The sequence below is a fragment of the Perissodus microlepis genome, chromosome 3, assembly GCF_051167445.1.
Source record: "Perissodus microlepis isolate ML-2025 ecotype Zambia chromosome 3, ASM5116744v1, whole genome shotgun sequence".
In the NCBI taxonomy this organism is placed as follows: Eukaryota; Metazoa; Chordata; class Actinopteri; order Cichliformes; family Cichlidae; genus Perissodus; species Perissodus microlepis.
The window spans coordinates 4,564,341-4,580,196 of NC_140463.1; the positions used below are offsets into that span (position 1 = coordinate 4,564,341).

Genomic DNA, 15,856 nt, shown 5'->3' on the forward strand with positions numbered 1-15,856 from the left:
GTTTGTTTCTGAGCTTTGGTCTGCTATGGCTGACGGCCTGGGGGTCAAGGTCCACCGCACCACAGCATACCACCCGCAAGCTAATGGGATGTGCGAACGGTTTCACCGGTCACTTAAGGCCGCGCTCCGGGCTTCCTTAACAAGTGGTGACTGGGTCGACCGTCAGCCGTGGGTTTTGCTGGGATTGCGTAGCGCGGTTAAAGAAGACCTCGGGGTTTTCCCGGCTGAACTGGTCCTCGGCCAGCCTCTCCGGGTCCCCGGGGAATTCTTACCTGAGAGCCCTCCCCCATGTTTCGATACCTCTTTGTTGCCTTTTCGCCCCCCAAGAGACTCGTTTCCTGGTCCTGTGCACCACTGCCTGCCTGACACTTTTGTTCCGAGTTCGTTGGACTCTGCTCGTTTCGTTTTCGTCAGGCACGATGCCCATAGAACTCCGCTGCGTCCACCATATGACGGGCCATACAGGGTTCTTAAACCAGGCGACAAACATTTCATTTTGGACTTTGGCGGTCGGCAGGAGGTTGTCTCTGTGGACAGACTTAAGCCTGCACATGTTATGCAGGAGGATCAGGTGGTCCCGGCCCAGGCCCCTCGCCGCGGCCGCCCACCTGCCACCGGGCTGATGGATTCTGTTTTTTCCCCCAGGAGCGACCCAAAATCAACGGAGTCCGAGTCGTCTGCAGCTTTTTCTGACCGCCAGTGCCAGCCTCGCTCCCGGGCTGGGTTGCCCTCTGTCAGTTCCCCACCCCTCCGGTTCAGCCGTTCCGGCCGTTTGCTTAAGCCCCGGGTCCTGGACTAGTTCTGCTGGGTGTTCGGGGGGGGCATGTGTGGTGGACCACTAGAGGGCTCCACTCACACCCAGTGTATAGGAAGTGTGTTCCTGTGTTTTGTGGCGCAATATGCTCAGTTGATGTTGGAGACGAATAAAGAAGGAGTGAGAACTGAGAGCTCTGTGTCGTTGATGCTTACCTCCACAAATGAAATATTTCAGATTTATCAATAAAAATCAAGAGAGGTCAAAAGAGAAGTTATGTTAAACACACTCCAGTCATGTGGGGAACAATGTTCACAATAATATCAGGTAAATTCAGCTGAGCAGTCCTGAAAACTCTGGGTTGATGTTGATTGGTTAATCTGAGAATAGACGAACACACAGGTGCCATTTTTAAAAATCAGGCAACTTACCAGAGAAAAGACAAAGAAATGGACCAGTAAGGTGGAGGAGCCTTTTTATCGCCTCACGGTGCTTCAGAGAAAGGTTAGAGAGCAAGAGCAGCAGTAGTCAAGCAAGATACACAATGAACTGAAGAGAGGTTCTCTTGAATCACAAAATTAAAGTTTATTCTGCGTTTGTTTTTCTATCCTCCTGGGGTCCATGACCTGAGATATCAGTCACGCCATGGGGACCAATTTTTCCTGCTCGACCTTGTCCGTGTGTGGTTTGGTGTCAGCGGCCACCTTCCAGGTGTTGCCATCGACCTCTGGGTTGGCCCCCGGAGTTACCGTCTTGTATTATTGAGCCACTGGCCTCCGGGTCGGCCCACTGAGCTGTGTTTTTGGACTCTGTGTTTTTGGTTTTCCCAGCTCATCTGTTTAGTTTTGGACTCCTGTTGCCGGGATTTTTCTTTGTTGGACTCCGAAGTTTCTGCTGGTTTTCTGGTTTCTGTATTGGAGAGGAGTGTCACCCAGGGTCAGATTCGCTGACAGAGGGATCGAACTTCTGGGAATCCTGTTCGCAGCTGGTCACCATGCTGTCACTGGAAAACTACTGAAGACTCTGATGTGGTCCCCCAGCCACCAAGGTTTATCCCAAAAAGAACCCCTGGTGTACAGCCACCTCTAAATTCTGGAAATCCATCAGCAGGTGAAATGTGCTCATCTCCTTGTTGTTTCTCTGAAATCGGGATGCCCACCAGCACCGAGCTCCAACCATTTTGCTGTCCCCACAAGCAGCAGGGAAAGACAGTCAAAAGCAAGCATGGCCACCCAAGGATGGCGAAAGTGCACTCTGTGCAAAAGACAAATTCCCTGGCTCGGTGAGCAGTGCAATGTGGGTCTCTGTCTCCAGGTGGGTAGGAACTGCTTCAGGGTCTATCACACAGGCCCAAAAACGCCTGGACGCTTGTAATATAAAAAGGCCAATAAATTAAAAACTGAGTGAGCAAGGATAAAAAAAACATTTTTGTACATATTTATTATAGTTCATATTGCAAGTTGATGTTGTGTTGTATTTTGTTATTGCTGAATATCAGTTTCCACTATAAATCTCAAGTTCGTTTTTTTTTAATTTAAACTGTTGTTCCACTTTCATAACAATAAAATAATATAAAATGGCTGCCAGGTATTGAAAGCTGAGGTTATTCTAAAAAATGGGGCAAAAGCATTCAGTTATAGTATGTTTTTTGACCCTTTTACAGCCAAAATTACCAAAAAAGTCCAGGCGACCTAAATTATGCTTGGTCAATAAAAGGTTAATTAATAATTTTGGATGTTAAAACCATATTAAACTAGTTTTTCTTGGATACATTAATATTTTGTTAAAACACAAGTTCAGCAATCTAATGCTAACACTTTGGTGCTGAAGGGAAGGGATGAGGGAAAACACACTTTTCCTGACTTTTGCGGTCCTCACTTTACCTATTCCCATCCCCCACCCGCTGCAGTCACAGGCTTGCAAGTGTTGCTAATTAGTCGCGTGCTCGGTGCAGCCAGACACGCGGGGCGTAGCTCGGAGGCGAGAGGAGACGGCTGGAAGTATGAAGAAGCGTGACAGAGAGAAAGTGGAGATGTCCGACAGTCAGAGAATAGAGGATAAAGGGATGAATGTGGTAAGTACATTAAACAAACTGTTTTAGTGTTTACTTAATAATTAGGCAAAGTGAAGTGTTTGCAGCCGACAGTTTGCTCTGTAGTTAGCATGCTTTGCTAATGCTTGCGTGACTTAGCTTAATGGGGTGTTCGACGACATTGTCCTAAACTGTACAATTTTTAGCTGATATCTTAACATTCATGCAGTCGTGAATGTCTGTTTTGGACACTTTTATTAGTTACTGTCGTAATTTTCGGGCGTCTGTGGGACTGAAAATGAACGCTTAATGAGCAATCAATGAGCTTAATGAGTAGCTAGCAATAGTGTTAGCTCTAAATGGTGAGTAAATTTCTAGAACAACTTCGTTCAACTATAGGCCTGAAGTATTCACAACAAGAAACAAGCTAAGCAGCTACAGAGTCTTTTCTTTTCAAAGCGCCAAGTTTTTGTCGTGGCGGGGAGGGTGGCAGTCGGAGCAGCGAGACAGACCCGGCGAAGCTAATCCAGACTCCTGGATTAGCTTCGGCTGTCGAGGACCCAAGTTCATAATGCAATTATTGTTGTGACGAGCTAAGAAATGGCTAAAGTGTAATGTTGTGTCGTGGTATGCAAAACGAAGCGTGAGGTCGCGGGGGCAGCGACAGTACCAGAGCAGCAGGCGAACCGACTTTTCCCTCAGTTAAATATTCAGCCGTGGAAAGTAATTTAGTGGTGGTTTAAGTTTTGTTGTGATTGTTTATGATAGACAAAAAAAATACATTTTACTTCTGCAGTGGCTTGATTGCTGTTAATCACAAACGACGAAGTACTAAAAATATTAAATAATAAAATTACTATCATAGTAAATTAAGATAAATAAATCTAACAATATTAAGCATGTGAACGGACTACTGCACAGCTTCATTTAAACTATGACTTATATTCAAAAGATTGATTTTTATAAAACCGTATTCATATTTGCACCATGTCTTTATAGTGACTAACATATGTGATTAGACCTATTGATGTCACCTTAAATACTATCCCATTATCACTAAGTGTGTATTTCTTACTTGTTGATGTATAAAACTAGTGTACTTCAGGTATGGACATTTTATGTTAGCTGTTTTGTGTTTGACCTCATCCAGAGTAAACAATCCACCAGACTGAAGGCACGTTTGCAGCGCCTGAGAGACCATCATGATAAATGCTTGTCAAGAGCCATGGACTCCTTAAAACACCAAACACAGGTAATCATGATAGGGTTTTGACTTTTCCCATATTACAATATTAATAAATACAGTGGTGCTTCTGACTTAGATTTGTGACAGTATGAATGCATGTGCCAAAACATTCTGTAGGGGTGTGTTGGTTTGATTACGCAGGTGTACTGAAAAGATAATTATTTTTTTTTCACCAAAGCCAGGTGCTGAAGTTTGTTTTGTGTGTGTGTCTCTGTAACACCCGAGTTTCACCCAAGCAACTTTAGCATCGTGTCAGCTCTTTAGTTAACTAATTTGAAATGGCTTTTGCCATGTGTGGGAAGAGGGGGGAATAGTGTACAAACCTAGGACTGACATTTAAGCAAGACATATTAGCCTTTTATAAAGAAGTAGAACCTGTACCCAAATGTCATTCTAAACTAAAATGTAAAAATTTGTAGAAAACTAGTACTTTGGTACAAAAGTGCATCATTAAGTTCTTAAATATCCGATATATGTATCTAAGTATCATAAATATTACCTGGCAAATAATGTACTTCAATATCAAATGTATACATAAAAGCAAAGTGTGTACACAGTTACATGTATTTCAGGGGGTGTTATCAGCCTGGCTGATCTGAAATTAAGCTTTTCATTTTTTTTTTTTTTTTTGTACTTCTGTACAGTACTTGAAAAAAATGTTTGGTACATCCCATCACTCAGTGCAAGCTGAAATTGTCTACAGCTTAGTTTACAACAGTACTGAGGGCCACTTTTTAAGATGGAGCCATGTTTAGTCAACTATAGGCTAATAGAAAGGGTTTTTTTTTTCTTTTGGTTGTGCTGTAATTAAAGCCTTCTGAATTTAGACATCAAAACCAAAGTATGTGTAGTAATGCTGTGTTTTCTTACACAGCATTAGGTTTAAATAAAACAGAGGATGCATTTAGTAGTGTATTGGTCTTGTTCATCACCTTTTTGTGAACCTTATCAAAAGAAATGTTTGTCTCTGTAATGTTTAGTCATCGGAGAGAACAAACCAAGAGGGTGAGACTTCATCACAACCCCAGCTCTCACCTAAGCAACTTGCAGCTTCCAAGAGTTTGGTAAGTAACAAATTGATTTTAACTTGTGGTATATAATAGGCTCAGTACTCTATAAGTTTAACAGTTTACCATGTAGATATAGATGAAAAATTAGCAGTGGTGCTAGTATCGATAAATAAATAAATGTGACAGCTGCCAGTCATTATGTGGCTTTTCTGCCTTTCTTTCACTGCATGTTAGCCTAATTTGTATAAAAGATGGGTTATGTTCACACACACGTAGGTGACAGAACAGAACTTGACACACAAGCACAAGAGCACAGCCCACAGAAGTGATAATGAAATGGACTTCAGGCTATACCTCATGATTGAGAATTCATAACTCATTACCCCCCTTAAACCACACTCAATTAATTTTCCACAGTTATATCTAATGCTAAAGTGACTTTGTTATCCTCCACAGCTCATGAAACTTAATAAAAATTTGCATTCTGCATTGGTTGTATATTAAGATGATGTGCAAAGTATGTTGACACTCAAGCTAAGTCCCAAAACCTAGGCCGCATCCTTCGAAGACCGAGAAGGCCGGAAGTGCGAGGCTTGTAAAACAGGACGGTCTAGCATTCAGATTTGCGTCACCAGCTGTCTCGTTGGCGTTTAATAAACTCAGCTGTCTCGCCGGCTCGAGTGACCTTTGAACCCTCCGGTCAGCTATCGAGCAGCTGGGTAACAGAAGTCTCTGAAAACGTCTGAGCACTTTTGCAAATATGCGATCTCTTGATAAACTGAGCAGATATTTGAAGTTTACACAGCTACATTCTCACCTGAAAATATGTTAAAAGTTTATTTTGTGACCCAGAAAGAGTAATAAGATTAATAGTTAGTAGCGGCCGCCATTGTTGGAAACTGGAATCTGCTGGGCCGCGCTATGAATTCTGGGATATGGTGGGGCACAAAGGATACACCCAACCCATCCTTCAAATCTGGGGAAAAGGAGGACGCATTTGTCGGCCAGATTCGGAGGAGTCTACGAATTGGGACAGCCTTCGTGGCGTCGCTGTGATGTAATCGGTCTACAAATGCGGCCTCGGGAGGTTGCAGCTGACGTTTTGGGTGCCAGCTTTAGCGCCAGTCAGGACAAGAAACCAAACAAATCTCTCATTTACCTGAAAATGTACTAGTCCAGTGACCCTGAAAGGCATTTTAATAAGTTTAAAGGCAAGCTCTGTTGTATTGTTTTAAGGCAGATATTTCCATGATTTTAAGTGTTTACATTTGGCCTAGATATGTTATATGTTTGGTTATCATATCGATATGTGGAACAAAGACTTGACATGGTTAAACAAGATACAGGAGTGATTCTGTTAACTTTTTTCATAACTAAGATATAATTATTGTGGTCATGAGCTACGTACTTCTGCGCTGTACTGCTTCTTAATTATAGAATGCTTATTTTTCAGTTCAGGATTGTTAGGAATTTTAAAAATCCACATTCAACATTTAGGATTGAGTAAACAAATAATAAAAGCCAATGGCAGTACTTCAATACCAGTTCTTGTTACCCATCCTGTGTGAGAGGTGAAGGAGAGCCAGAATTGTCTGCACCGTTTCTGATGTGGATTAGATGTCATTCATATTTAGTGTTTTCAAGGTGCAAATTGCTGAATTGACTTGCATGACTTTCAAAATTGCAAGTATGCTTTACCACACATCTTATCTAACATGTTCCTCATTAACATTATGTATGTAGACATGGTGATACATGTGTCCTTTTTAATTTTATTTTAAAGCCCTCAGCAAGTCTTAATCAAGAGGGGGAGACCTCATTGTCAGATCTTTCATTTGAGCTACCAACATCATCTGAGAGCATGGTATGTGTCAAATAAGCACTTTTAGCTTATCCCATATGACCATAAGTAGCTCTGAAACTTTTCATAACTTGCAGGTTTTTGCTAGAGTGAGTTAAGCTGTCAGTTTTAAAGAGAACCAGCAAACACAGCCCTGACCATGCATTCACTGTTTGGTTAGCATGTACTGTCTTTATGTCACATACTGTCACACATGGCCTGGCAGAGAACTGAACAACAGGAGGTTCAATCTGGCCTATGGGTGGCTTTGCTTCAGCTATAATGCTTTGCAATCTTGGAGTTGAATTTTTCATAAAATTAACTGTTTTCCTGGTGTGGTGAAGTCAGCATAAGTCTACACAGGATTGCAAATGTATGGGAAGTTAAAATTTCTAGATATGTTATTCAAATCAAACTATGAGGTTGTTGGTTTACTTACAGAACTCAAAATGTAAAAATTTCTTTCTTAATTTGCTTTGGGTTGAGAAGTTAAAAATCAGGTTTGATATCTTTCTCGATGTATTACAGTCATTGCTGTCAATGTCTTACATCTCCCCTCTCTCCATAGGAAATAATTGTTGATGTTGATGCTGATACTGACATCGATATAATCACTCCTGAAAGTTCATACTCTGATGCTGCTGACCCAGATGTGCCGTCACTCAAACGAACTGACAGCATATTTGTAAGTTTGCATAATTCTGGTCATTTCCACACTTTTATTAGGGCTTTAACTTACTGTAGAAGACTGGCATTGCAGCATTGCAATTTTTAAACTATATGTACTTAACAAAAATCTTGGGCCACTCTTCATTCTTTGTATTTTACTAGCTATATGGGTATAGTTCTCCAGGCTTCTTGAAGGACTTTCAAAGGTCCTCTTTGGCTGTTTCTGCATTTGGTTCTGTTCTGTCAGGTGACTCCACACTGCTTCAATAATGTTAAGGTCCAGACTCTGGGGAGGCAAATCAATGACTGTTAATGTTCCACTGTTTTTTTTTTTTTTTGGTCACAATTTCATCAGTTTTGAGAAGATCTCCAACACATGCTGCCCCAAACCATGACAGAGCCTCCACCATGTTTTACAGATGACTGTAGACCCTCACTGTTAAACCTCTCTGCTATCCTCCTGCATACACGTTGATGAGTTAGAAACAAAAAATTCAATTTTGGATTTTTTTACTCCACAAGCCATGTTTCCAGTGATTTTGTTTTTAAGTCCAGTTTTTGTGTAATTTGGCATACCTCAACATCTTCTCAGTTTCATTTGGTTTAATAACCATTCTTAAGCAACACAAACATGACAAGACTTTGAGATACTGATCTGCTGTAGGTAATCTTTTTTTTCCCTTTTACATTTTCATGGCTGCGATTTCTTTCTGTGCTTCGCTTCTCCACTTACCTCAGATTTTATTTCTTTCAAAGACACTGCACACCATGCTGAGAGATGCAAGGTTTTCAGGTCGTTGGGAATCATACTGTTGGTCTAAAAATATTATTTTATGCCTGTAACTGTTATCTTTGGCATTATTCATAGATTCAATTAATGAAATGGAAACAAGTGATGTTTTAGTGACAGTCTGCTAGAAAGAAATTACCTACAGATAACATTTAAATTTTATTTGTTTTCTAAGTTGTCTATGTGGGGACACAACACTGGTTCATCTCTCAGGTTAGGAGACTTTTTTTTTTTGCTTTGAATGATTCATAGGTCATTGTTAAGTAGTTCAACAAACAAAAACATTCCTCTGAAAATGGTCAGGTACAAGGACTGGACTCAAATGAGTGAAAAAGTAGCCAATGTCCAAAGAAAAACTTTGAAAGACCTTCCGAATGTCTGGAGAACTATTGCTCAAGAGCACTTTAGAAATTACAAGTCTGCCTCCTTGGAGTAAAAATGTAAAGTAATGAGAGAGAGGAAAAAATACAGGAGTTTTCATCCAATTATTTGAACAGCTCTGTTCAATAATTATTTTACAGGTTGTTTTTTGAGGGGTTTTTTTGTATCTTGTTTGACACAAACATTTGACATTTGGTTGTCAGCTGTGAATTCTTATGGTAGTGCTGAAATGGTATCATCCAGCCCTAATTTTTCCTTGTTAATTTTATGGTTGGGTTGAAACTATCGGTAAACAAGTCTTTGTGTATACAAAGCCAAAGTTAGTGATAAAAATGAAAATCACTAAATCCTATAACCCTTCATTAACCTGGTAACAGTTCTAACAAATTAAAGTTCACTTTAATGAAGGTGTTAAAGGGGTCTCACAGACGGTGTAAGATTTTCACACCTGGGTAATTATTCTTGCAAATTTAGCTATAAATGTGTCTATCTGGTTTTTCAGCTTACCAGTGAATACCTGCAGTCAATCTCCAAGGTGGCTGACACATCAGAAGCTTCTGGGAGTTGTATTGAAAGCACTGATGATGAATATATTCCATCAAGACTCACGGAATGAAAGCAGTTCAGAGGGATCTGACAGTCCTGCAAACAGGGTCCCATTGTTGAAAATTAAGAAAACAAAGAAGTCACAAAAGACTTCCAGAAGAAAAGCACTTCCAAGTACATCTTCGGGTAAGGACCATGAGACAGTAGAAAGTGAAAGCTCTCAACCTAACCAGGGAAATATTTTTGTGATGAAGCTGCAAAAAAAGAAAAATGGGGCTAGAGTATACAGTAAAAAGCATCACTGCTTATACTGTCCACAGGAGTGCCATAAAATGGCAAGGCACTTAATACGCAAGCACAGCAGTGAACTGGCTGTAGCAGAAGCAATCAGTTTTCCTTTGAAATCAAAGGAGCGCAAACTACATTTTGACCTCATTAGAAACAAGGGGAACCGTGCACATAATATTGAGGTTCTGAAAGCGGGCTGTGGAACACTAATCCCAAGTCAGCAAACTAAAAAACCAGTGAAGCCAAATGACTACATGCACTGCGTTAACTGCCAGGCACTGCTGAAAAGACATTCATTATGGAGACACATTTCAAGATGCAAGCTTTCACAGAAGTGCAGCACAGCAAAACCAGGCAAAAGTCGGATCCAGTCACTTTGTGCCTTTGCACAGCCTGTCCCAGATGGTGTCAGCAGAAAGGTTTGGGAACTGGTGAATGCTATGCATCAGGATGAAGTCAGAAACATCATCAGAGAGGAGAAAAGTATCTTGCGACTAGGAGAACACTTGTATTCAAAACATGGACATGACAAGACCAAACATGAGTACATCAGACAAAAAAATGCGAGAAATGGGACGGTTACTTCTGCGCTCACGGGAAGCAGGGACACTGAAAAAAATGGAGGATTTCTATGTACCTTCAAATTTCAAGTTTGTGGTTCAAGCAGTAAAGGATGTGGCTGGCTTTGATGAAGACAAAAACATCTACAGAGCTCCATCTTTGGCTCTGAAACTGGGCCATAGTCTCAAGAAGATTGCAGATATTCTTGAGTGTGAAGCAAAGATGGCAGATTTTCATGATGAGGAATTTCTTAAGAATCTGAAGAGAAGAGATCTTTATGAGAAGAAATGGGATGTGTGTGTTTCATCTCGTGCCCTGCAAACTCTAAAAGAAGGAAAATGGAACACTCCTCAACTCCTCCCTTTCACCGAGGATGTAAAAACCATGCATATGTATCTTGATAGGTACAGAAAAGAATACCAAACCAGACTTGCCAGTGATCCCAATAAGAAGAACTGGTCAATGCTGGCCAATTTGACTCTTTGCGAAGTGATACTGTTTAACCGCAGGAGAGAGGGTGAGGTATCAAAAATGCCACTAACTGCATTCACCCTGCGAGACACTTCAGGAGTCCATTCGGATTTGGCAGTAGGACTTTCAGAGTTGGAACAAAAACTTTGTCGCCATTTCCAGCGCATCGAAATAAGAGGGAAAAGGAACAGAAAAGTTCCTATCCTCTTAACACCAGACATGCTGTCCTCAATGGAAGCCTTGGTTTCACATCGGCGGGCCTGTGGTGTGTCTGATGAAAATCCCTTTTTCTTCTCTAGACCTGAAGCAGACACTCACTTCAGGGGATCAGATGCCATCAGACAGATTGCAAAGGAATGTGGAGCGAAGCATCCAGAAACACTGTCCTCAACTAAGTTGAGAAAGCATGTGTCCACACTGTCCACAGTCCTAAACCTGAGAGACAATGAGATGGACATCCTCGCAAATTTTCTAGGCCATGATATCAGAGTCCATAGGGAGTACTATAGACTGCCTGAAGGAACACTTAAGTTGGCTAAAGTCAGCAAAGTGCTCATTGCTCTAGAACAAGGCCGACTGTCAGACTTCAAGGGAATGAGCCTCGATCAAATCCAAATTAATCCCAATGGTAAACAAAATGTTCTTATATTTTTATTTCAGAGTAAATGTCTTTTGTGCTACATGGTTTTCTTATCACTGCTTTACAGAAGAAATGCAGGAAGATGTGGAAAGTGATCTTTCAGAGACAGATGCATCAAAGGAGTCATCTTTCAGTTCCTCAACATCGAGTAGGTGACAGGTTTAACTGTTTTTAGCATCCAGCCATTTACTGCATATAAAAATAGATGACATGATGGTTTTTAAATTTGTAGCAAAAAACGTGGAATCTTATAGTGGCAGACTGTTAACAGAGGGGACAAACTAAAACCCCAAAGTACATGCCAAATTGTTCCGAAAGAGTTTCTCTCATTTTACTTAGTTATCACATGAATGTATGTTCAATTGTTAAATTTTCTGATCAGTTCTGTTTGAAGTGTACTTAATGTTATAAAAAGGCTGTGAGCTGTCATTATTGATAGCTGATTTCAGTTTGTTTCTGGCAGGCAGATGGACAAGAACTGTACCCCTTGCTGCACTGCCCCATCACTATTGTGCAGACACTTGATCCAAATGACAAGCAACAGATGTCTGCGCTTGTTGTTATGGCTTAATATTTGAATAGTGCAAAGATGTTGAGACATGCCATTCATCTTTACATACAGTTAATACCTCTAACAAAAAATACATTGCGTAGTGTAAAGGCTGAATGGGCACAGAGTTCAACCATATACCATTACTGACTTTGACTTTTGACTTTTTTTGTCAAAGAATCCCAAAGATCGAGAAGTCAGCCAACCACTGAGTTTGATGAAACACCCACAGGTATCCAGCAGAATAACCAGATGGTACCTTTTTTAATTATTTTGTGGGTTTTATAAACACAGAAATTTAAAATATATATATATATATTTTTTTAACAGGATCCTCAACACCTAAGAGAAGAAAGGAGACGGGATCTGACATTGATGACCCTAAAGAGGGTACTTCTCACACCCACCGCACACCCTGTTTTGCCTCAGGTACCTGTCTTAATTTAGCCTCTAAGCAAGCTTCACAAAAACCTAAAAAACAATTACAGAATTTTGATTGTGCGCTATCTCAATTTGTTAACAGGAACTTCAGCAAAGGAAAAGGAGTCTGACACTGATGCCACTAAAATGGGTAATTTGCACACAAACTACAGGACTTTAAGTCCCCCCCCCCCCTTCCTTTTTTTGAAACCTGCTTTTACAAATTGGTAGAATTAAACCAAACAGGAGCACAGAGAGTGTAGATGTTCTTTTTTTTGGGTATATTTCAGTTGTGCAAACCTGAAAACTTTTTGATTGGTATGACTGTCTAGAGCAGATTTCACATAATCCACAAGAAAACCACAATTTCTGTAATTGTAACTGGATGTACTGAATGTACTTTAGAAAGTATGTTAGAAGTTTTTTAGACTGATCATTTTCAGTATCCCCTACCAAAGAGCCTGATAGCACCATTGTTGCCTGTATTGTGTAACCTTCTTTGTACCCTTGTGTGCTTATTATTGTTAGCTTTTTCTATTGCTGCTAGCTGCTTGCCCACCATTTTATTGTAAAGCCACGTCAGTTCATTTGGCATTAATTCTGTATATAGAGAACCATGAATGGGTAAAATCGTTTGCTTCAACCTTTGTGATTGTTTTCCTTCAAGAGCTCTGCCAAAAAAAAATCACATTCTTTAACTGAAGGAGACTGGACTAGGTATTTGACTGACAGTGTAATATTGAAACTTTTCAAATATTTTAAATTTTAGCACAGTACATGAGTTATGTAGCAGGGTGATAAGACTGTACTGCATTGCAGTCACAATTTTGCATGTTTTTCAGTATTTGTCTTCTCTGTTCCAGGGTCACAAGGTACATATTTTTTCTACTTACACAGTTTACTCTTCTTCCCATAGGACCACCAGGATTCAAGCAAGGACAGTGGACCACAGATGAGCCTGATGGTGACCACGCTACTGCAGGTATTCCACAGACTGAGGCTTGGCATTTGCCCACATTTCTTCTTTACCCATTCCCTTTTCCACACAACAGCTAAAAAGGCTATACTAAAATAAGCACTGATTTGCTTTCTCACCTTAATAATGCTTTTATTTCAAAGTTGTACAAATGTTCTTAGTACAACCTATCTAGACTGGATGATGACATGATGATGAATTAGTAATGATTAATGTAACAAGGCAGTAAGAAAAAACGGAGGTCTTTCAGTACAAGGCTTTCGTCAGCGTTACAGCAGGCAAAATGTGTGCCAAATTTATTAAGGCTGACTACTTATGGGTGATTAGCTGGTTATTACTCTTGTCCAAAATGACTGTTACTGGTCAAAGAATTTACTGTTGTTACTTAACAGAAAAACACTTCTTCCTCTGTCAGCTCTTTTTTGAGAGCTCCAGTAGGTGAATACTTTTACCTGAAGCAACCAAAGTCATACAAAAGTCTTTATGTCATGTTAATTCTGGACAAGATCATTCCAGGAATCGGGGCTCTGTGCCAGAAAACATGTTTGGCTAAAACTAGGTAATCCAGGTTTTCCATTTCAGAGTGAGGGTGGATGCGGAGTCAGACCCTGTAAACCTAACCTGCAGGATTTCTTTGACTCCTCTCCTTCTCCTGGTGTATCTGAACTGGCTGACTTGCATTTTTTTTCTTTTTCTCATCCATAAAGTTGCCATCAAAGGTCATAGTTGAGTGGTTTATTTTGCAGAAATTTACATTTTTACAGACATTGAGAGACGTAGTGAGATAATAGTTTGTACTTAACAAGACCGCATTTTATAATGATTTACCAATGTAAGAATGGAAACAGAAATGACATCAGATTTACTATCAGTTAAAGATGAAATTTATAGCCCATTTTCTAACTCTGGATGGCAGTACAGCTGTTAGGCTGGTAGTTCCCATGTATTCAAACATTTCCTGTACGTTACTGTTTAAAAAAATCTTTTTAATAGCATGTAGTGAGTGTCATCAGATATGACACGCCACAATATGTCATTTTTGATGACAAAGATCTCATACTGATGCAAATACATACACTGGGTGCATCCTAATTCACTAATTTTCTTGTTCTTTTTTTTTTTTTTTTAAATTGAAAGTTGGTTTGATTCTAACTCTTGCAGGCCATCTCAAAGCTCGTATTTGATGAGTGAGGCAACATTCACAGAAGCAGGCTTCACAAAAGTAGTTTTCCATCTGACAAACCACCCTATTTATATATTACTGATATTTTTATTTTATTTTATTTTTTTTGAAGTGGCTGAGCAAACTGGTCTAATCCATCACATAATCACTGAATTTCATACCAATGATGGGGTGTTGGATAAAGTCAGTCTGTCAGCAAGAAACACTGATAACTAAGTTATTTGTTATTTCTACTCACAGGCAGATCGTTTCTAAGCATCTGATTTGATCTTTGAAATTTCATTTTTGTCAACCATTTAAATTAAATGGTTTCTAGTATTATGAATATACTAGAATATTTTGTATTATTTAAAAAAAATTAAGTTCACAATTAGAACTTAAATACATACTGACACTAATTCTGTAAGTGGATTCTGTCTCTGAGCAGGATGCAGTATGAATCCAGATGGCAGCTTGTTACTTATGTACAGGTGCTAAAGTGATAGCAGGCTACAGGGAGAAAACAATGCTGCTCTATTATTGTTAGTCTCAACTGTTAAAGCTGACTGACAACTGAACTGTGATTAGCTACCTCACTTGTTAGAAGTGGATGTTTCCTTAGATTTTCTTGTATCTATCCTCCATCCTTCTTGGGAGGTACTAAGAAGCAAGGAAAAAATGCAAATGATAGAAAAGTGTAGGCAGTTTCAGGGACCTATGATGTATCCACATATAACTGTGATAAAGAACCTAATGTGTAATTTGCCTGTTCACTGACAGATTTATTTTATTAATATTCTGAAAATTCATGATTTAACTGGACCCTCAAAAGCTAAGAGGAAACAGTGCAAAATTTAAAAGTGATTACTCTAAAACTGAAGCGTCTACCCTTTTTAGTTTTGCCTTAATTTATCTTAAATTAATTATTACAACTGTATTAAGTCACTTTCTTTTCTATTTTAGGAACATCAAAGAAGAGGACTTGGACATCAGCTGAGGTCCATGCTGTGGAAAAGACACTGTCCTTCATTGAGTCTGGTAAAGTACCAGGAAAGTCGGAGTGCGTTGCCTGTATTGAGGCTTCACCGAAAGCACTTAAAAACAGAACCTGGACAGGGGTAAAGTTCTATGTAAAAAATCGAATCACTGCAATGCAGCGTAAAGCTGCAAAAAGAGTTTAACAGCCTGTTCTTAATTGTTCATTTGTGCCTTGTTTGCCCCTTTGCAATGTTTTTACGTTCTGTGCTAGACCAATGTTTTTGGACGTCAAAAAAAATGTTTGGAAAGAATGGAACTCATGTTCTATTTTAATTAGTTTTAATTATGTTTTGAAAAGGAAAAGGCATTCCTGTTCTGACATATCTAAAAATGCCACCTTGCTTACCAGGGAGTACTGTCTTATATATACTTATATTTATACTTGTATATAATATGATATATAGATATATAGATAGATATATGTATGTGTGCGTATATAGAGATATAGATAAACACATACACTGTTTGTTGGATGTAAGGGG

General features: G+C 39.6%; 2 protein-coding genes across 5 annotated transcripts in view; one reads left to right on the forward strand and one right to left on the reverse strand.

The window, feature by feature from the left end:
• Positions 1–15,856, reverse strand: part of LOC146389516 (uncharacterized) — a 79,948-nt gene that overhangs the window by 45,342 nt on the left and 18,750 nt on the right. The gene's annotated exons all lie outside the window — the stretch shown is intronic.
• Positions 2,696–15,735, forward strand: LOC146389517 (uncharacterized). Of its 4 annotated transcripts, none has more exons than XM_084910886.1 (12): positions 2,696–2,828; positions 3,937–4,038; positions 5,013–5,096; positions 6,826–6,906; positions 7,451–7,567; positions 9,225–11,216; positions 11,296–11,376; positions 11,957–12,033; positions 12,109–12,207; positions 12,302–12,349; positions 13,115–13,180; positions 15,300–15,735. In XM_084910886.1, exons 6-12 carry the CDS (start codon positions 10,076–10,078, stop codon positions 15,456–15,458), a joined length of 1,671 nt encoding a protein of 556 aa, XP_084767012.1. In that variant the 5' UTR covers positions 2,696–2,828; positions 3,937–4,038; positions 5,013–5,096; positions 6,826–6,906; positions 7,451–7,567; positions 9,225–10,075; the 3' UTR covers positions 15,459–15,735. The 4 variants fall into 4 exon arrangements, with proteins under 4 accessions (XP_084767012.1, XP_084766985.1, XP_084767002.1 ...); XM_084910859.1 differs by having other exon boundaries at positions 11,957–12,010; positions 15,300–15,734; XM_084910876.1 differs by lacking the exons at positions 2,696–2,828; positions 3,937–4,038 and having other exon boundaries at positions 4,810–5,096; positions 11,957–12,010; positions 15,300–15,734.

Bases quoted from the DNA above. Each gene is read 5' to 3' on its own strand.
- LOC146389517 (XM_084910859.1), top strand. From the start codon at position 10,076: ATGGACATGACAAGACCAAACATGAGTACATCAGACAAAAAAATGCGA. The intron at 11,217-11,295 runs GTAAACAAAATG...ACTGCTTTACAG, and splicing joins AATCCAAATTAATCCCAATG to AAGAAATGCAGGAAGATGTG. The intron at 12,208-12,301 runs GTACCTGTCTTA...ATTTGTTAACAG, and splicing joins CACACCCTGTTTTGCCTCAG to GAACTTCAGCAAAGGAAAAG.